Source organism: Odontesthes bonariensis, chromosome 12 (assembly GCF_027942865.1).
Source record: "Odontesthes bonariensis isolate fOdoBon6 chromosome 12, fOdoBon6.hap1, whole genome shotgun sequence".
Classification (NCBI taxonomy): Eukaryota; Metazoa; Chordata; class Actinopteri; order Atheriniformes; family Atherinopsidae; genus Odontesthes; species Odontesthes bonariensis.
Window position 1 is genome coordinate 8,376,615 of NC_134517.1, and position 22,471 is coordinate 8,399,085.

Sequence of the window (22,471 nt, forward strand, 5' to 3'; positions counted from 1 at the left end):
CCTCCGGGTACTCTGATTTCAAAAGCATTCATGTCACGGTTGATTGGGGATTCCAAATTGACCCAAGGAGTAAGTATGAGTTTGCATTGTTATTTGTCTCGTTTGTTTCTGTGAAGGACTGGAGACGGTGTACCCCGCCTGTTGCCCACTGACAGCATGGATAGACTTAAGACCCTGTTTGTATAAAGTCGGGATAATTGGATGGATGGATGAACATTAAGTGTTAATCAAAATGCGTCAAGTAAATAGTCCACTTAAGAGAAGTTGAGAATGAGAAATGCTATGCCACATAGTTGGATAACCTCGGTGTAAAAAAAAAAGTGGATTTCCATTTGAGGCCTGGGAATTGCTCAGGGTGTCCATGTCACTTGATTTTCCACTCGAGGCTATTTCTGTACACATTTACGCAAAGAGGTGTCATTTTGGGTCAGTGGGAGCACGTGTGTATGCAGTAGAATTGGGACTGTGTCATAGTAACTCCAAGACACGTCACTCAAGTGTAAGTACCTACAGTGTGATAGGCTGCACATGAATTGCACCAGGCAGTGAAACCTGTCAGCTCAGCTTATTGTTTCTAAATCTAGCTATAGGCTGCATGAACCTCTACTTTGTGTTCAACTTAAGTGAAATTTGGGGCAAATAAATAGCTAAAAGATTATTTGAGACGTATTTCGCCTAATAAGAGATAAATACTATATTTTCTAATATAAGGTCCTGTATATTTCTTATTGGCATAATTTTAAAGCAAAAAAAAAAAACATATTACAACTTGAAAGTATTCATGAGAGGTCGAAAAGTAAAACTATTTCATGAGAATATTAGTTCATGATGAGTTGGAATGGGTCAAGAAAAGGCTGAAAACATTTGCATTTTTTTCGTTTTTGTTTTTCATGCCTTTAGTTTTCTGGATTTTGTCTCTATTCTGTTTTCTTGTTCAATCACTTGTTTCTATCAGGGTTTTTTTGTCTGTTATAGTTACTATTCTCCTTAATTGTTGAACTTGGTGTATTACTGTCTTCTTACTATTCTGCCCTCACAGTACGGCGTCAGCTTTGTACAGCAACACAGTTAGATAACAGCTTGGTGAAGGGAAACTCCAGAAATCTTGTTGTGTTCTCTTTTCTTTCTCGGTTTTCTTTCTTAAAGGGACACTATGTAATTTCTTCCCCCATCTAGTGGTGCAATTTTATTTTGCAAAGTTGAATGAATTTGCTCTCTAGCGCCTCACGTTTTCAAATGTGCGCTGCAACTTCTTGAACTACGGCAAGCGGAATGTGTCAAGATTCAAGAAGCTATAGCTTCAGACTCAAGGTCCATACAAACAAAAAGAAATCAAGACACACAGTACAAAGGATTACATAACACACATACAACAACACTATGAATACAGATGACAGATAACATGTCAGATAACATAACATCTCCCTTGGTGTGCAAGCAATGCAATTAGTCATATTCCGGGAGTTACCGGAAGTGACGTCAACGTAGCGTTAGCATTAGCCTGCGTTAGCAATAGGAGCATTAGCAGCGGTAAATAAACTCCCGGTAAACTTACAAACTTTCTAATGCCTCGTTTTGTGAGTTAAGAGCCTATGTGTACTACGGCAGAAGTTTGGTAACAATCAATGCATTATTAGTGGGCTCATTTACGAGATAAAATCTATTTAGAATTTTATTTATTTTTTTTAAACTTTATTAGTAAATCAACAAAATAACAGTTTACAAATGTGAGCATAACGCCAAAAAGAAGATATCCAGGGGGAGCATAGGAATAATAATAAAAAGAAGAAGATGATGCACTTACAAAAAGAAAGCTAATGAACACAAAGACATATGTGCCAAGGAATAAAATCTATTTAGCATTAGCGGCTGTAATAAGCCATTTGGCGGAAATGACGTCACAATGACGTCATTTCTGCTTGTAGGCCTGGTGGGGAAATCGCGATTCGAAGTGCTTTATGTCCCTCTCGGCACTTCATCATTTTTCATAGACCGGAAGGACATGGCAGCCTCCATAGAGCTTACCTGCTCTATGTAGATACAGATAAGTTATTCTTCACTCAGGAGGATAAGTGATATTTTTGACAGAGATCATTTTACACCAATGAGGACTAACTTATGAATGAATATGTTGATTTGAGCTAATAAATGACTTAATTTATTACATAGTGTCCCTTTAAGTTTTCTCCATCTAAGTCTGTAAGACTGAAAGAATAAACAGAAATAAACATTACAAAATGGTAACGTCTGTTGTGTCTTTTACACAATAAAATATGAAGTTACACAGTATTCTGTAGATCACACATTCACACAATAAACTACAGATGTTCTTAAGGTATAGAAATGAAACAAATATCTACAGTATCACCAAACTCACTGTTACTAATATTATTTATATAAATCAGCAATGTTACCAAATCTACTAATTAGCCTGAGACATAGCGCCGAGGCCCCCTGCTGGGCAGATCAAATAATATCTAGGCAAAACAAAAGGCTTCAACCACGAGCGTAACTCGAGCAAACCGCAACAGAAACCAACGTAATAAAATGGATTACTGAAAGTAGACATGTACATCAGAAAGTAAACCACAAAGTTGACATGCAATTAAAAAGATTTGACCAAGCTCTGTAATGAAGCAGACTTGCGAATGATTTCCACGTTGTGCTCAAACTGGTTCGTCACTAAACGGGTCCGACTAAGAACTATGACTCAACCCTGAGTGCGGAACACTCCTCGCCTGGTATATCATTATACCACTATTAACATCTTAATTACTTAAAGATTAATCAACCAACTATTTGAGCAAACAAATATTCAACCAATCACCAGTTAACATGTATGAACACTATTATTGCTTATCAGAATGTCCATCACTTTATGAGTTCTTAGACATAAGAAAAACAAGCTCTAAGATGGGTCTGATGTAGGTTTTTGGTGTTCCTTGCCTTAAGTTCTTCAACCCTGCAGACTTTGTTGTCTTTGCTAAGCAATGTCTTTACAACAAGTCCAATCGGTCAGTCATTCCATTTAGCCTGACTGTCTTTAATTTGAACTACATCATCTACTTGAATGCGTGGCTTGTCATCCACTTTTGACATTTCTGGAGAGTCACCAGATACTCCCGTCTCCATCGTTTCCAGAGGCTCTCCGTCAGACACTGCACTTGTTTCCATTGATTTTTGTGAAGATCCTTATGATCGAAGTCACCTGGAGGTGATGTCACTGGAGTCATCTTTTGAGAGAGAATCATTGCAGGTGTAATATAGTAGGATTGTCTGGGTCAGTCCACATTGCAATCAATGGCCTGGCATTTAGACCGGCCATGAAGTGTTGACTACACTTCATGTGTGAGACGGTTGGTGTTAGGCCGCCGCAACATCCCTTCCAAAATCCGATGTGCTACTCCTATCAGTCTTTCCCAACAACCTCCCATATGAGATGAATGAAGAGCGTTGAAAGTCCACGAGAAGCCCTGGTTGTCAAGGTAACTTGTTAGTTCTGGATCACTGGTTTTGAATTTCAACTCTTTGCACGCTCCAATAAAGTTTGTGCCTCTGTCAGAGCGAAGCTGTTTGGATGGCCCACGGATTGCAAAGAATTGTCGTACAGCATTTATGAAACTTGAAGTGGACATGGATTCTAACACTTCAATGTGCGTCGCTCTCATGCTCATGCATGTGAATAACACTGCCCATCGCTTACTGTCAGCGCTACCTCCACGAGTGCGGCGAGTGACAATGTTCCATAGACCAAAGACGTCCTGTCCAACATGGGTAAAAGGAGGTTCTGAGGTGAGCCTGTCAGCCGGTAGTGGTGCCATTTTCTATTCCATCAACCTCCCTCTCAGTTTTTTACAGGTCACACAGTTATAGAGGACAGTAGACACCAGTCGTTTGTCTCCCACTATCCACACTCCTGCTAACCGGACGGCACCTTCAGTAAAGTGACGACCCTGATGGAAGACATCCTCATGGTAATGTCTCACTATGAGAGTTGCGATGTGATGAGGTTGCCTTTCAGAATAGGTGACAGGATGCCTCTCGTCTCTTGGTAAGTCAACGTTGGTAAGGCGTCCGCTAATCCGAAGAAGTCCATCTTCGTCGATGAAAGGATTTAACTTTCTCATTGGACTCTTTTTTGAGATCTGAATCCCGTTTCTCAAACAGTTAAACTCTTCTGCATAGGATTCTCGCTGCACAGACCCAATGACGACTGTTTTAGCTTGCCATCATGCATCGACAGCATCCACTTTGTGAGTTTTAGAGAATATTCTTGTTACTTGAATAAGTTTTGTGATGGCTTGCAGTAGTCTCTTCCAGCTTGAAAATCGTTCAAAGCGTGCTGAACTCAACCGACCTTCTGTAGCTTTGGTGTAGTTGACGGCAACTTAGGCCCGAACTTCCACATCAAGTTCTGGATCCACAAGAACAACGCTGTTGCTTTGTGAAGACTTGCTAGTGCTTTTCAGGAATCCGGGACCTGAGAACCAGTTAGAGGTCCTGAGAATTTCTATGGAAGAGGGTCTGGTGGCGTGATCTGCAGGATTCTGTTCAGTAGCAACATATTGCCACCGTTGTGGATGAATTGATTTCCTGATGCGATTGACTCGGTTGGCAACATATACATGGAATCTTCTGGAGTTGTTATGGATGTACCCGAGTACAATCCTGCTATCAGTGAAAAATTTCACAGCATGCATCTCAATGTCTAACCTGGTTCTCACGCAGATGGATGTTTCTCATCCATCTGGAATTTTGTCGGTTGCCTAGCTGTTCTCTGCTGTGAGTAGGCGGGGATTGTATTCAAAAACCTCTCGAACCTGATTGGAGAATTCAATGTGTGTGTCACGTACTACTTCGACCAATCATATCGAAAGCGGACGTGACGCGTTGGAGCGCGACCAGTCTTTCGGTCTGTGGTGGAAAATAAACAAAACACAACAGCAGCGAGCAAAGCAGGAGCTAGCAGCAGCTAATCGTCCGGAAATGGCTGTGTTTGACTGTGTTCGTTGTCGCGCCGGATGCTACGTCATACCTGTTAACACCCCGCCCCACGATTATGATTGGCCCGGTTATGGGGTAACCGAAGACTTCGGGCTCAACAAGGCGCGCCCAGACCCTCGTGCGAGCTCACGAAATGTAACGAAGATGCACGAAGCACGAAGGGTCTGCGTGAGAGCCAGGCTACTCAATGTCCATCTCACTACAGATTTGATCCGCCATCTCAACTGCTAGGACAGCAGCACATTTATTTATTTATTTATTGAATTCATTCATTTCATTAAAACAATTAAAACAAATAATTTGCACACAACCATTCATATTTGTATGCCCACATAATATGTAAACCCATACATGCGCAACACCCATTTTTACGTTGTATGCACACTTAATTTTTGCAATTTAAAAAAAAAAAACACAAAATATTTGCATGTATATAGTAAAACAAAATGAAAGGCAGCAGAAAGAAGATTTAAATCTTATATTATCTGCCCCTTTTTTCAATGTTAGCTCACAACAGAAAGAGAAGTAAATAAAAAAGTAAAAGGAAAAAACAAAGACACCGACCATTTCCTCTTGTTGAAACAGAACAATTTTCTCAGTTTTTATCTTGTAGACAAGAGTTGTTCGTCTGCCATAAACATAAATCCACACAGCATTTACACTACCTTTATACTGAGTCATATTTTGTCATTAGTCCAGTCTTTAACAATTTCTTGAACTTATAGAGGGTTTTAACATTTTTAAGATCAGTTTGTAGTTCATTCCAGAGTTTAACTCCTTGTATTGAAACACATTTTTCTTTCAGACTAGTTCTAAATTTGGGTTTCTTGAAGATCTGTGTTCCCTTCAAATTATAACCACTCTCTCTCTTTGAAAATAATTTCTGGATATTTATGGGTAACATGTTGCGATGTGCCTTAAACATTACTAACAGAATCTTATAAACGACTAAATCATTGAACTTCAATGTCTTTAGTTTAGAGAAAAGTGGATTGGATGGATAACAGCCATGTGTGTTGGTAATAACTCTAATAGCCCTTTTTTGAAGAGTGAAGACAAATTTTGTGGCAGTGCTACTTGACTTTCCCCATACCTCTACACAGTGCACCAAATGTGGGACTATCAATGCGTTATACAACATATATAACGCATGATCGTTCAAGAAATCCCTGACTTTATTGAGCAATGCAATAGCTTTTGCTATTTTTGAGCGTAAATAATTCAAGTGAGGTTTCCAGGTTAATTTGTCATCTATAGTAACTCCCAAAAAATTTACTTCACTGACTCTGCTGATCTCCACATCATCTATTCTAAATAAAGTATTAGCCAATTTGTGTCTCTTTGTAAATATCATATAATTAGTTTTATCTAAATTTAATGATAATTTATTAAGCTTAAACCAATTTTGTATAAGCAGAAATTCTGTTTGCATTTTCTCTAACATTCGTTTTATATCTACATCTTGACAAAAAAAAGTAGTATCATCAGCAAACAAAACACATTTAAAAAAATCTGACACCTTTGCTAAATCATTGATATATAAGATGAACAACTTCGGCCCAAGTACTGAACCCTGTGGAACCCCACATGTAATTTCACGGGTTGTTGAGCTAACATCATATATTTGTACAAACTGTTTTCTTCTTTCTAAGTAACTTGAAACCCACTGTAGTGCTAGCCCTTTTATCCTGTATTTTGCAAGTTTTTTAAGCAAAATACTATGGTCGATCGTATCAAATGCTTTTTTTAGATCTACATAGATACTAGCACAATAGTTTTTTTGATCAATAGCATTTGTTATCTGTTCAATCGATTCAATAAGAGCCATTGAAGTGGAGTTATTTGCTCTAAATCCATATTGGCTATTAATTAAGATATTATTCTTATCAATAAATTTGTCTAATCTATTCACAAACAGCCTTTCCAGAATTTTTGAGAACTGTGGTAGCAATGATATCGGTCTATAGTTACTAAACTTACATTTATCACCTTTTTTGTAAATTGGAATTACCTTTGCTATTTTCATAGTATCTGGGAATATTCCTGATGAAAATGAAAGATTACAAATGTAGGTGAAAGGTTTAATGACATTCGACATGATGTCCTTAACAAAGGTCATATCCATGTCTGCATAATCTTTTGAATTTTTATCCGCAGTGTGGTTTACAATTCTCATTATTTCTTCCTCATCGGCACATGGCAACAACTTTGCTTTGCCCATAATGAATCCTAAGTGACACTGGTTTTCATCATTAGTGACACGCAGGTATCTACTGCAGCGATAGCCTGAGTGGAGGGTTCGGAGAATAAACAGACTTCTCGACTTTGAGATGAGGTAAGAGGGATAGGGACATACCTTCTTTTAATGTGTATCCTCCTAATTCCCGGAGAGACTCTTTCCACAACTTCCAGGACTCTTGTTTGTCTCATGAGAGAGGATCATCGCAATCATATTCTTTAGATGACAGTTCTCTGACCCGAGCTTTACCTTGAACTGAGATGGGTGTGTAGAACCCCGGAAATATGTTAAGAACGTGATATTCAATTTATAGGTATATTTATTTTATTGGGAGAGCATTTATTTTATTTAGTATTTAGTTAAAACAATTCATTTGGTTTAGGGCTAAATATGTGTTAAAATTACTTTAGTTTTTTTAATTTATTTCATAGATTTCTGTCATGATAATACCCCGTTAAGAACGACACAATGCCTGATGGGAGTTGAAAGTTCATGACCTGTGATTAATACGCAAAGAGGAAAACTACACACGCTGTATGCTCGAACTGGTGATTTTGTTAAATAAAGTTGCACAAAAGAGAATATCTATTTTGATTTTTTTTAGTTCTTTTCAAGGGTGCAACAGGTGCCACAAAGCCCAGTGGATCGCAGAGGCTCTGTACTGTTGATAGGATACCTCTTTTTGTGAACGGTTTCTCTTCATGGGATACTTGGAAACCGAAACTGTCACTCTCCAGATTCCATATCAGTCCAAGGCTTCGCTGAAGTGGGAGAGGATCTATTCCAAAGTTAAGATATTTTAAATATTTTTCAAGGTCGTCGGGGTAAAATTCTTTCATGACCTTGCTGCTGTTTGAGGCGACTTTGTGGAGTTGGATGCCGCTAACATTTCTTGAGTCCTCTTTAGAAGACCGATAGCTTCCACTTCTGTTGGAACCGAAGTCAATCCGTTGTCTAAAACGAAGTTCTGCCAGACGAAGTCTTTGCTGTCTGAGCCATATTCATCCTGATGTTATTGTGCATCTCTTCTTAGACCATAGATGGCAACTGATGGTGAGGGGCTGTTGCCAAATATGTGCACTTTCATTCTGAATTCTGTGATGTTATTGTTTAAGTTGTTATCCTTATACCAAAGGAACCTTAGATAATCACGATGGTCTTCTCGGACGACAAATGCATAGAACATCTGCTGAATATCAGCGGTGACTGCGATGTTCTCTTTCCTGAAAGCGCATTAAGACACCAAGCAGGGCATTGTTTAAGTCTGGCCCGCTGAGCAGCACGTCATTCAGGGACACACCAGCATGTTTGGCGCTTGAATCAAAAACCACTCTAATTTAATTTGATTTTTGAGGATGATAAACTCCGAATAGAGGTAAGTACCACTTTTCTTGATGTTCCTCTAGTTCTGGTGCTAGTTATGCGTGGTCATTCTCGAATACTTTTTTCATGAATTCCAGGAAGTGTTCTTAAATGTCTGTGCGTCTGTCTAGTGTTTGTCGGATAAGAGTCGTCATAGAGCCATCTCTCTGTTTTTTGGAAGACAGTGGCAAGGTTTGCAGAATGGCAGCGGTGCTACCCAGCTGTTTTTATAATGCATGTTGACTTGTTTATCCATGATGTCAAGGAATTTTTGATCATTAACTGACAGCTACTTTTTCATCATCGTGGTGGCTGTCGAAGATTGTGGCTCAAAGTTTTTCTGCCTCCTCGCCTTGGAATGTGCAGCCCATAATACTCAGTTGGTGAGTGTTTTTTGTCTTAAGTGTCTCTTTCACTTGAATCTGGTTAGGACAAGGACTTAACATGGTTGTCCATCCATTAGGTAGTGTGTGTGTCTTGTACACTCTGAGCCTGGATGGTTTGTGAGTTCTGTCCAGACAAACGTCTCCTACGATGACCCACCCGAGATCAAGACGTTGGGCGTAGGGGTCGTCATGGTTTCCATTGTACTGTTGCCTCTCTTTATGCACAAGCAAAATGTCTCTTCCCGGCTGATCTTGAGGGTAGAATTTAACTAAACATATTTTGCAACAGGATTTGGCGTTGGGGGCTGCACGGTGGTGTGGTGGTTAGCACTGTCGCCTCACAGCAAAAAGGTTCCAGGTTCAACTCCCGGCTGGGGCCTTTCTGTGTGGAGTTTGCATGTTCTCTCCGTGTATGAGTGGGTTCTCTCTGGGTACTCCGGCTTCCTGCCACTGTCCAAAAACATGCATGTTAGGTTGATTGGTGACTCTAAAATTGTCCTTAGGAGTGAGTGTGAGCTTGTGCGGTCATTTGTCTCGTTTGTCTCTGTGTGGCCCTGTGATGGACTGGCGGCCAGTCCAGGGTGTACCCCGCCTCTCGCCCGATGACCGCTGATAGGCTGCAGCCCCCCTGCGACCCGACCAACGGATTCAGCGGGTATGGAAAATGGATGGATGGATGGATGGATTTGGCGTTTCCCCCACAAACCTCTGTGCATTTTGATGTTACTGCAGGAAGAGTTCCAGGAGGAGTCTCATGGGTCTCCTCGTCCTCTCCTTGGTTTGCTGGAACTTCCAAGGAGACCCAAGGTGCTGGACCAGGATGTAAAGCTGATGTGTGAGTCTTGCTGCTACATTCTCTACACATTATGTCTTTATCACAGTCTTTCGCTCTATGTTTGGTCGAACCGCAGCCCCTGAAGCAGATGTTCTTCTCTTTGAGGTAGGTTTTGCGCTCCCCTATAGGCTTGCTGCGGAAGGTGCAGTATTTTCTGAGTGCATGCGGCTTGCTACGCAGGGGGCATAGCTAGTCTGGATCTATAGCTCCTTTTTCAACAAAGCCTGCAGGAGCTGCTGTTGCTTCAGAAAACCTGCCAGTCTTCGTCACAAACACTGGTACTTTGTTGTTGTATTTTGTGAGTCTCTCTTTGGTGAAACCGGAATAGTTTGGAGTTCACTCCACGTGACGTATGTGATAATCCAGGGAGGTATCCTACTTTTGCGTATTCAAGTTCAAGCAAAATGTCTCCAAGTTCTCCTAATCTCACATTGTCTCTGATTGAAATTCTGGGGAATTCCTCAATCCTCTTCAGGAGTGAATGTTCAACTGCCTCTGGGGTATCATAGGTCTCTTCTAGTCTTTGCCAGACCACGTTTAGCCCTGCAGCTGAGTTGTGGCTGTGTATGGCGTGGATTCTTTTTGCTTGTTCCTTAGATGCTGGCCCGAGCCATTTAATCAAGAGCTCTAACTCTTCTCTTGGAGTTAAAGTGAGTTCATCAATGACGCTTTGAAAGGAAGTTTTCCACGCCCAATAATTCTCAGGGTGGTCATCAAACTCCATTAAACCAGATGTGATCGCTTCTCTTCGTAGTAGATATTTTGCAACATCTGGCGTGGCTGCCCTCTGCTTTAAAGAGTTGTCAGGGTCCCAACTCTGCTCTGCAGGCCGTCTCAGGTAAGTTGCATTTGCATGTGGATCTAAATCTCTTTTTCTGCATTTTCAAAGGAGGACCGTTTCCAGTAGTATGTTGTGTGTCGTTCACTGTTGGTTGGGAGTTCACATCTTTAGGAGCAGTCTATAGGCGAGTATCGTCATTGGTGATTCTGGGGTTATCCAATTCTTGTTCGACCTTCTCCACCGCATAGATATATGTGTTCTGATGTGCCACAGCTGTGTTGCAACACGTACTCACTTGTCCGCTGAGCAGCGTTGGATGGCAAAAGTGGTAAGTCAATTTCATGACGAGAATCAATCTATGCATTTTTCACAGCAGCTACGAACACTGCCTCTTCTGCGGTGGCCGTAGCTGCATCCTTTTCTTTCTTTAGAATGTGCATTTTTGCTTTTACTGTTGCTTCTTCAACCATCTTGCAGAGCTTCCTGTTGAGAATCTGCTACTTGATCGGGCGATGGATCCAGTCACCAAAGACTGTTTTTCTTCTGTGTCATGCCATTCATTCATCCTGGCAGCTTGGATGACGATGGGTAAGCAACGATGAAATCAGTGTTGAACTGCTTCATGTTGAACTTGGTGTATTACTGTCTTCTTACTAGTCTGCCCTCACAGTACGACGTCAGCTTTGTACAGCGAGACAGATAGATAACAGCTTGAAGAAGGGAAACTCCAGAAATCTTGTTTTGTTCTTTTTGTTTTCTCAGTTTTCTTTGTTAAGTTTTCTCCATCTAAGTTTGTAAGACTGAAAGAATAAACAGAAATAAACATTACAAAATTGTAATGTCTGTTGTGTCTTTTACACAATAAAATATGAAGTTACACAGGATTCTGTATATCACACATTCACACAATAAACTACAGATGTTCTTAAGGTATAGAAATGAAACAAACATCCACAGTATCACCAAACTCACTGTTACTAATATTATTTATATAAATCAGCAGATGTTACCAAATCTACTAATTAGCCTGAGACATAGCGCCGAGGCCCCCTGCTGGGCAGATCAAACAATATCTAGGCAAAACAAAAGGTTTCAACCACGATCGTAACTCGAGCAAACCGCAACAGAAACGAACGGAATAAAATGCATTATTGAAAGTAGACATTTACATCAGAAAGTAAACCACAGAGTTGACGTGCAATTACTTACAAAGATTTGACCAAGCTCTGTAATGAAGCAGACCTGTGAATGATTTCCACGTTGTGCTCGAACGGGTCCGTCACTAAACGGGTCCGACGCCGCAGGGCGGAACAGTTAAATTCATGTTTGCTTTTGTCATTTACTTTGGTCAGTACGTAGTTTTCAGTAGTCTTTCATTCCTGGTTTGTGCTTCATGTTCATGGTTATAGTTACTGTGTTGTTTTGTTATTTCTTCCGGTTTTGTTTTTTCACAGTTTAGGTAAGGGTTCCCAGCCTTTTGTCATTGTTTTATATCAACCAAGTTTAGTTCATCTAACTACCTCCTGCTCTCTGTCTACATTTGGATTCTCTCATCACCTCGCACCCACCGGACAGGAAAAATAGGTTATATTAAAGCATGAACAGTGTCCCAACTTAAAGCTATGGTAGGTAATCCTAGAGAGCTAGCAAGAGAGCTAGCAAGATTCGAAAGTGTCCCCTCCTCTAAGCTCCACCCCCCCCTCCCCATTCCGTCAGTGCTTCATCCAAAGCCAGTGGAACCGCATGCGCACACGGAGCAGGGAGCCGACAGAGGGGGGCGTAGGCAGAAAGCAGAGGCATCTGATTGGTTTTTGTAGGCGCTCCAATCCGAGATCAGCGGGTCAGCTTTTTCTCAGTCCTGCAGCTGCCACAGAGGTCTGATTATTTTCGTCCCTTTTTCTAAATACATCTTGTATAGATTTCTCTCAGGACAGACGGACCATTTCACCCAGTATTACAAAATGTGTTTCTGAACAGGATTACCAACCATGCCTTTAACTAGGGTTGTACAATTTCTAAAGTCTTTTTTTATGAAACTGCAGCATTTTGCACTGTCAGACACTTTATCATAAAAGTGGGTTGGATAATAAATCTACTGACATGTTCTTACAAGGAAAATAACAGTGCTGATGAGGCTTAAAAGCGGCAAGGCTGATTTTGTGAGGGGTACAAAACCAATAATTGTTTCACTCTGAAAACCAAAAAATTGTTTTAATTATCAAGAAATCCCTTAAAGTAAAACAAGAGAATTTAGTTATTTTTGTTGCTCATTGGCTCCCCCATCAGTGGTGGGATGTAATATTTGTTATCACGTTGAAGAGGCCACAAAAATGCTGTGAAAAGGTGCATGACTAAAGTCAGTGTACTTAAAAAAAAAACAAGTTGAAAGCACATAGTGTTAAGGTTGAAATATTTCTTATTTAGAGTTGTTTTAAGTTTACAATGTAAATTCTTCCATGAACTACTTCATTGTCCCAACCTTTAAACCTGACATTTTGCCATAGTGCAACACAAACACTGCACATTGTCCGATAAATATAAATGCTAACTAAGTTAGGACCGTGAGATAAAAACTGTCTTTCGAGAGTCAGTAAGAAAAACACCCTTTTATAAAAATGACTATGTTTGTGCGTGCGCTTTTATCAGTCGTAATGTTGGAACATAGCTCTGTTAGGCTGGTGGTAAGGTTGAGCATTTGTAAACCTTAGCATATGTATTTCTTTTACAGGGCAGCTGAATATAACCTTGTCAAGATGTGTTACCCAGCAACTGTGTTTGTGCTTATCTGCTTTGTATAATTCCAATATTTACTCTTTTCCTTTCTTTATCTCTGCTAAGGGAATCTACAGAATAAGGCTTCATTCTCTGTATGTTCCTTCAATTCTTTTTAGTCTTCAAGGTATCCACTGCTAAAAGAAAAAACTAATAAGGGATTTTCACAACTTAAATATAGCCATAATCAATGTAGCTGTATATGTGACATGAGTTTTGCGCTGTAAATAAAAGGGATTGCCAGGTGGCTGCCAACATGACACTTGTTGGTGTCTGAGTGTTTCTCTTGTTTTGAGGGAATAATCTTCCTCGTTTTAATGACAGAGAATACTTCTAAAATAAAAATAAAAACTTAATGATACTTACTTGTGGGAACTGAAAAAATGTAACTCCTGTTGTCCCAATCATTTCTTTCCCCAGGTTCAGAGATAAAGCTGAATGCAAAAACGAGTGAATGAATTTTCCTTTTCCTGCTGTATTTTTTTTTTTTATAAAGTACAAAGGGTGTATTTTTTATACAGAAATCTCAAACAATTGCATTCAGAATCAGTCTTAATACAGTGTAGTGAACTGAAAATGCAAGTCATTTTCTGTCCACCTAGGAGGACTTTTTGACGCGCCTGGAAACCCTTGTAAATAAAAGAAGAAGAGCATGTCTCTTAATAGCCTTCTGTTAAAACAAATACTGTTGAATTGGACTCTTGCCTGTGTAACAGATACTTCTTTTCCACCACCGGCTTACATTCACTGTCTGCCTGATGGGGGGGATGGGGTGGTAAAGGGGGTCATGTTTCGAAAGCTTAGCAGTGCAGTGGCATGTGAAAAATGTCCCTTGTCAGGTCGGCATGGGAGAAGTAGAACAACAGGGCTTGCTAATGTCTTATGTTGTTTATACTTATTCCATGAATGCCAGGTCTTAGTCAGGTCTTACAATCATAATCCAACAAGTCCTCAAATCAAAATGACTAAATATATCACCAGTTCATAGTTAAAACAGCCCATAGTTGAGTTCTCAAAACTTCTGCCCCTAAAGGATGGAAATATGACTCTTTTGAGCAAATGTAATTTTCAAATGTTTCATTTTCAAGCCATAAAGTCTTCTTACAGAGAAAAGAGGGAGGGGTGGGTGTCGTGATAACACGCAACACTTTTGACAATGGTGCACTCGATCAACATTCAGATACGACAACAGTATCTTTACTTCTGAGTTTTGTTCAGTAACATATCAACCATTAACTAAAACCCTTCTGTTACTTCCTGGCTGGGTTTTGGCAACAACTTTACTTGTTAAGGCTTTTTTTTTTTTTTAAAAGAGACTACAATACACTACAATAGATTGATGAATGAAATACATTGACATGGATTTTTTGACACCTCACTGACGGTTGCTCTTAAGACCACTAAAGGTCACGTATTCTTTGACCACTTTTAAAAGGTCCTGATTTCCTTCATGAACAAACTATCCATTGGACATCAGCTCATGACATTTTAAAAGATTGGAAGGAATGAGCATATTTATCTTTCAATATTGCAAAATATAAATTGCCAATCTGGAGGAATTTTAGTGTGTAAAGGACAAGGGAGCAAGCTTAAGCTGGACACCACTGATCTTCAGTCCTTTAGATGGCCGTGCATCAAGAGCTGTCATTCATCGAGGGCTGACAGAACCACATGGACAAGGTATTACTGTGGGAAACACTGCAATACAGTTACATTCACAAATGCCCTTTAAAAGATCACTGTCCGAAAAAGAAACTTTTTGTTAACTTTGTCTGGATACAGCATCAATTTCTCTGGGCTCCGGAACATCTGGGATAGACTCAGTGGAAATGTGAATTGCGGTCAGACCAACCAGACGAAGACGAAAAGGAGCATTCAGACTGTTATCAGTTAGAAATCTAAAAGCCAGGTTCTGTGATTGTGTGGGGTTGTTTCAGTGTTCTTGGCAAAGCTCATTTACATTTCTGTGACGGCAGCATTAAAGCAGAAAAGTTGAGAGTGAGATTTAAGAGCAGCATATACTGCTTTAAGACGACATTGGGTATTTCGATTAATTTTTCAATAAGATGATGCAGAATGTGCAGCAACCTTTTTTGGAATGTGTCCCAGGCCTGAAATTCAGAAGTGGATGTAAATTAACAAATCAAATTAAGATGATAAGACAAAACATGAAATATCTCGGGCTCACGTTATCAGCTAAGAAATCAAAGCCAAACTAAATGTAAGAATCACTGCATTTAGTTGTTTTTCAAAAAAAAAAAAACATCTCCCACCATCCCAACTTTTTCGGATTTTAAATATTAAGAATTGGTTGAGTATAATGTTATTACACCACAACAGCTGGCAGTTTAAAAAAAGAAAAATAAGTTTCTTGTTTTTTTGTAAATGCATCATATCAACAGACTGAAAAGAAAGAAGCTTCATGTCATGTGACCTCAACAAATCGTGCACAGTTGGGTGCTTTTTTTCCTCCTAAGAGGTTCACAGCTGTAAAAATGCTTGAAAAAATATATTGCTGTGAGGCAGACACACAGTTCACACGAGGAGTAAGAGTGTCATTCACCGTCCCCCACAGGCCGGCGATAATCCTGCTGCTGTTTTATGACCCACCAAGTGCGTCAAACTGTTTCCATTCCAAACGCATCCTCAAGCCACCGTGTTTCTTCTCCTCAGTCCACAGTCAAGCACCCGAGACCTCTTTCCAGGGTGGAGAGGCATGTGTGTTCCTGTGTGTGAGTCAACAAATGCATTTTCACCTGCCAGTATTTACTGGAAGGGAGCGGAGGCAGTTGGATGTCATCCTGTCCATGTTCATCTATTGTGAACAAAATTGACTGTGTGAGGTCTGGATGCTCTGATTGGGTAAACCTCGTACGCCCTGATCTGGAAACAATTAAATTCAACTTATTTCCCAATCTCACCTCAAATGCAAGTTTTCTTCTCCTTCTTTTTTTTTATTGTTGAAAAGATTAAATTCTTTATCCATGAGACAGTCACCAAGAGGTAAAACTATTCTGGGCAACAGCAAAAACTCTCTGAAGCACGTGCATGCACTTTGGGAGTGTTTGGTCCCAACCACTGGCAACTGTATCATTCACAAATTTATGGCCTGGATGGAACTGAGAAGACAACGCCTGTGAAAAATCCTGTGCAACTGGAAATGCGAGTGAGTTTAATCGTACTTATGTTTACAGTGGGAAGTTGGTGATGTCAAGCAAACCCTAAAGACATCAAAAACAAAACCTATTCAATTGTGACATCTAGTGGTTGGTTAATATAAGGTTGATAACGTGCCACAGCAGCTTTGAACTTAAGACTGTATTATTTTACTCTGCATTACTCCTGCCATGAAGGAGAATTCCATCAAATTTAAAGAACAATTGAAAAAGTTTCATCATGCAAATTGAACCTGTTCAGCCTCTTTCTGGGGTTCCTGCTCATAAATGACATGCCCAAAATGAATTGATTGGATAATCTGCCATTACAGTTGTAATTATCTGCGTGTAAACCATCTTGGTTTAAAAATGGACTCCATCAGAGCCCGGATCAAACCAGATGTTCCCCTCCTGACTACCAGTAACGGGGGCTGCAGGGTTGAAGAGGTTAACTGAGTCAACAGGTTTTCATTTTACCAGCTGGAAAGCATTACTGAGTGAGAGGTTCTTCACAAATGTTTGAAAAAAAGAAGAAGCATTTATTTGAACAATGTTCTTTAGTATTTTAATCAGTACAGCAAATACACATCCAAACTGAAACTTGATCACTCGTGCTGAAAGTAGTCAGAACTTTACACATCACGGGTAATAACCTACACAGGGTCTCAGTTATTGCTCAGCATCAATGTTCAGAATGTCTTTCAGCTGTGGATAGGTCTCTAACACCTCAGGCTTTTTGAGAACCTCAAGAAACTGAGCACAGGTCACTTCACCTTTACCAATCACCTGATCAATCAGCTTGGTAATGGCTTCTTCTGGAGGCAAAACTTTCAGTCCCAGATATTGTTTGTGAGTGACAATACTTTTTGCACACACATGCTGCACAATGATGGGATCTACCATCAGGCAGCCAATGAGCTCAACCTTGTGCTTAATGATCGTTTTCCCATCAGGGCCCTGGAAAAAAAAACAAAAGTTGTTTTTTTTACCATATGTTTGCACATGTTTAAATAACTTTCAGTGCATCATCATCACAGAGGTGCTTGCACAGTGTTTGGTGACCCAAGCTGCTAAACAAAGATGCCAAGATGGTACACTTCATCAATCACCAACAGGCCAACGATTGCAAAATCACGCATGGATCATTTTTTAAATTCCAAGGATATCCCAGTCATTTACAAAGAGAAGAAAATTGATTTGGACCAAGGTCAGTAGGATCAGCAGACTGAGGTCCTGCAAGTCCCAAAGGCAGTGAAGTCTCTGTAGTGCTCACTTTGTGCCTCAAAAATGCAGAACTCTGATCCCATTCCATGTCATAGTGCTTATCTCTTAAAATTACACAGAGCACATAAATACACATCTACTGATTTGCATGCACACAGAAATGGCATTCTCACTGACGTGTATCAGGATATATGACAGCAGCTGAGTCAGGGACAGTGGCTGGAACTGATAACATTGCTAATAAATCCATCATCATGGACTGTTTAAAATGTTGCTACATTTTGTATAGTGACAATAAAGAATTCTTAAATCAAATATGGTGAGAAATTAAGATCCCAACATAAAGGCCAGTAGATAAACAGAGATCCCATTTCTAATGAGGATGGTTTGAGGTGTCGTGTACAGAAGGCGTCATTTCTGTTAAATGTGGCACGTTGTACAGTGTAACTCGTTGTGAACGTGATGACAAATTAAGTCATAACTTGTGAAACTTAGATTACCAGCATTCAGCTGACACTCACACATAAAAAAAAGGAAAAACACACAATCTACGTCAAAAACAAGATAATTAAAAAATGTTGTTGGCTTACGTTTTCCACAAGTCTATATCAAAAATCTACGAAATGGGATTTTCTGATTGTCATTTAACGATCGAGTCAACAAGAATTTACTTGTCCATTTATTGTCCAATTATTTATTGTTCACTTATTAATGAAGTTTACAACTGCTCATTGCAGTCGTGTCCCTTCCAGTAATGTTTGTAAGCAAGGATCCCAGCTACTTCCTGTTTTTCTGGCACAGGACTGTATGTGTTAAGCTTATAAACTTACAAAAAGGATCTTTCCCCCGTACATGTTCAGAGAAAACAGTTTGATGGGATCAAGTCTTTAACCCTACAAACTGATAAAGGGATAGTTTGCCTCTTTTGACATGAAGCTGTATGACATCCCATACTAGCAATATTATTTACGGACATTTTCTTACCTCCCGCTGCGTCCTGTGAGCCGAGTTCCAGTCTCGTTTTGGCGTTGATGATGGTAGTCCGGCTAGTTGGCTGGGGCCACAAAAATAAAGCTGCTTCTGAGCAGTAAACACCGTAACAGGCGCGGCTATCGGCGGGTGGCAATCACGGAGTGATACGAAGGGAGAGAAAATAGCGCCAAGCGATTGTGAGGTCTGACTTTTTCTGGATGAACGATTTTGTGATGGAAATGTATTACTCTTTTGAACGCATATTGTTATTTTTGTGGCCCCAGCCAACTAGCCGGACTACCTTAGTCAACGGCAAAACTCGGCTGGAACTCGGCTCACAGGACGCAGCGGGGGGTAAGAAAATGTTCATAAATAATAATGCTAGTATGGGATGTCATACAGCTTCATGTCAAAAGAGGCGAACTATCCCTTTAAAGGAATAGTTCAGAAGAACTGTGAACAGGAAGCTTTTTGTCAGGAGCGAGGTGTGTGAACCGATTAAACAATCAGAGCTGTTTGCTGAAAACAAAAAATCAGCTTGTCCAACAATAAAATAAATGTTTGCTTACTAACCTGAGGAGGTTGCTCTGTGTCTTCCATTGCACCTGACAGAGGAAAAGAGATTTATCCTACTTGCTAAATGCTTTATTTTATGAATAAGACACAAAAAATCTGCACATATCTCCTTACAAATCTCATTTCCAGAAAAGTTAAAAAATGTTATGAATGCAATAAAAATTGAGAATCTGTAATGTGTTAAATTGCTTTACATCAGTGTGGAAAATAAATATTTTTTAGTGTCTTTGCTGACCAACATTATTGTATGACCTGAATAGCATAAAGGTTGTTACGCTGCGTAAAAAAAATGTGAATAAAAAGTGAATGCAATGATTTGCAAATCTCATGAACTAATATTTTGGAGATACAGCAAACTCAAAGTTTACTATTTCATAAAAAATATTACACGGTTTATATGGCCTGCTTGCAGTCCAGATCGGACTCCTATTGAAAAATTTGTGGCACATTATGAGGAGATTCAGACAACAACCACAGACGGTTGGGCAGATGGATGGATTTTCCCCTGAAAAACTGCAACTGCTCGTATCAACAGTTCTCCAATGCTTACAAGTGTAATTAGAAGGAAGGGTGAGGTACCACAACAGTTAACCTGCCTCTATTCCAACTTTTTTGAGTATTTGTTGGCATCAATTGTAAATTTGTTTCTATTTTCTATATACAAATAAGTTAGTCAGTGAAGACACTAAAAATACAAATACTCTTATTTTTACTTGTGTGAATCTTTTATTGCATTTTTGGAGCGTTCAAAGACTTTTTCTTTGTCTGTACACTGTGAAGTATCTGACAGCCAAATGTTACCTGCATGTGCCTGTGACGGTTTCACAGACACTGAGAGGTTTATATCACCGTCTATGTTGACGCCACTGAATTGATCAGCACATATTATGCTGCCACCTGTGGCGGTGTAATCTGCCTGGGAAACACCAGCATTCCCTACACGAAGAAAAAGACCAAATTTATCGAAATAAAAAGTACTAGTGTGTGAGCTCACAGTAAATGGAATACTCGCCTACCTGGTGGACTTCTTCCTGGATCACGTACTGTCTCAATCTTCATTGAAACCGATTTTGCTGTTGAGCTTGTGAATTTTCTACATGTCACAGCACTATTTTTGTCAGCAAAGACTGTTGGAGTGGTTGAGCCTGAAAATGGAGAACAACACCATCGTGACTTGTGTCGCACCGCAAGCCTCATTCAAGTTTAGACTTGCTCACTTTACGAAGAGGCAAATACAGGAATTTACACACTATGAATTGGGCTGTTGAAAAACTGCTGCAGTTGTTGATAGCGTCCTTGATTCTGCCGCAGAATATCAAGGAAGCTCTGACAGGTATTTCCTCCTTTGTCAATAATTATTTTCAAAAGCTTTGCCATCTTCTCTGTAGCATTTGTTTGCTTTTGCACTTCTTTACATTCGTTCATTGTCAAAATATCCCCACACTGATCAAAGATGTAATCGGGGTCACTTGAAAGCCAGATACTCAGTCTGTCCTGCTCTGACCTCAGCTTGTCCATGGCCTGCAGTGGGACAGAAGACAATGAGGAAAGATGTAAAAAAAAAATCATTTTTCAGGCTGCATGTACATGGACATAAAAAAAGCATATGGTTCTTTCCAGGACTTAAAATAATGTAAATAGAACCGTGGTTGTTTTTTTTATTTGGCCACAATTCAGTGTGTGAGAAACTTAGTCAACCCCGACTGTTTCTACATGAACTAAAAGGGTAAGTAGCAGCCAGGTGGTGCTGATCAAATGCACCTGAGAGCAGAAGTTTTGGCAGTTTCCTGATCCAGAGCATTCAGATGTGTGTTAACACAACACCAAGGAGGAAAGACATCAGACATGACATCAGTAATGAATGCTGCCCATCAGTCTAGGAAGGGATATGAGACCATTTTCAGACGATTTGAAGTCTTTATACATGACTTTGGCCTAAGACTTATGGAACAATGTCCTTTAGACCAGTGTTTCCCAACCGGGGGTACGCGTACCCCTAGTGGTACGCGGAGGTACTGCAGGGGGTACATGGCGCACGGGGAGTTTTTTAATTCATTTTTTAATTTATTTATTAAGGCGTCACACTTTTATGGAGGACTGTTTATGAAGGAGACACCAGTTTTGTGATGAATGTTACATGAGTTAGGCCTGTTAATGTATTCTTAAAAAGAGAGAAAAATGAGTTATGTTCATGTATTCTTAAAAAAAGAGAAATGTTACTTGTTTAAGTAAGATAACAAAGGATTGCAAAAGATTATTTTGATTTAGTATTTATACTATTTTGGTTAATTATTTATATTTCAAGAAAATGTTTTTTATTCTTATGTTGAATTCAACTGAGGTTAAAAAAAAGAGAGAGAAAGCCTGAGAATTTTATGTTCAAGTTAAGGATATTAAATCAAATGATTTTCATGTAATAACCACTGTGTTGCTCTACTTTTGGAGAATCATCGCACGCGTTGTATGTGTGAGGGGGTACTCGTGGTGTGACAAGAAGGCTCAGGGGGTACTCAGGCCAAAAAAGGTTGGGAAACACTGACCTAAGTTACCACTAAGTCGATAAGTATCTCCCTGAAATGAGTTTTTGGAACTTGGGATGTCTGTAAAAGAGCATTACGAGTCTACTGGAGATGAATGCATGGATGATGCATGGCATGATATTACGAAGGTATCTACTTGTTTTCTACTCGTTTTTTATTCATCCTATTAGTGTGTTTTGATTACGTAATTTTTACGGTTTTATAAAACCGGCACTTTCAAGTTACGTTTTTGCTTAAATACCGCCACTGTAGTTGTCTTTAAAGGACTAAAAACCCTTGTACACAGTACTATAGGCATTAGAAATAGCATAAGTATTTATTTATGTCAGCATTAAAGTTGACGCTTAACAATCATGTCGCCCGCGCGCGTTCATTTAAGCTTCTGTTGGGTTTGAGTCCTCGTGCCACGTCATGCAGCGACACAGATTACATTTTATTAAAGCTGAACAGATAACTTTAGTCATGAAGACAGACACAAGGTGAAAATGTTAAAGCTTACCTTACAGGGGACACAAGAACTTCCAGTGTGATGGTGGGGCATAAAAAAGAAGCAACAGGCACATATACTTCCTCAACCGGGGCTTGCAAGTTCAAACCGAAACTCGTCATTTGAAGGAGCAGTAAT

General features: G+C 39.7%; 1 protein-coding gene across 1 annotated transcript; it reads right to left on the reverse strand.

Annotated features, from left to right (window-relative positions):
• Positions 1–17,091: 17,091 nt before the first annotated feature.
• On the reverse strand, positions 17,092–22,442 carry LOC142396086 (uncharacterized). Its single transcript, XM_075478623.1, has 6 exons — positions 22,346–22,442; positions 20,557–20,827; positions 20,323–20,451; positions 20,108–20,242; positions 19,304–19,335; positions 17,092–17,491 (listed from the first exon to the last, which is right to left on the reverse strand). Exons 1-6 carry the CDS (start codon positions 22,385–22,387, stop codon positions 17,204–17,206), a joined length of 897 nt encoding a protein of 298 aa, XP_075334738.1. The 5' UTR covers positions 22,388–22,442; the 3' UTR covers positions 17,092–17,203.
• Between the last annotated feature and the right edge of the window lie 29 nt (positions 22,443–22,471).

Bases quoted from the DNA above. Each gene is read 5' to 3' on its own strand.
- LOC142396086 (XM_075478623.1), bottom strand. From the start codon at position 22,387: ATGCCCCACCATCACACTGGAAGTTCTTGTGTCCCCTGTAAG. The intron at 20,828-22,345 runs GTAAGCTTTAAC...GTCCCACTGCAG, and splicing joins GTTCTTGTGTCCCCTGTAAG to GCCATGGACAAGCTGAGGTC. The intron at 20,243-20,322 runs GTAGGCGAGTAT...TTCTTCGTGTAG, and splicing joins TCCAGGAAGAAGTCCACCAG to GGAATGCTGGTGTTTCCCAG.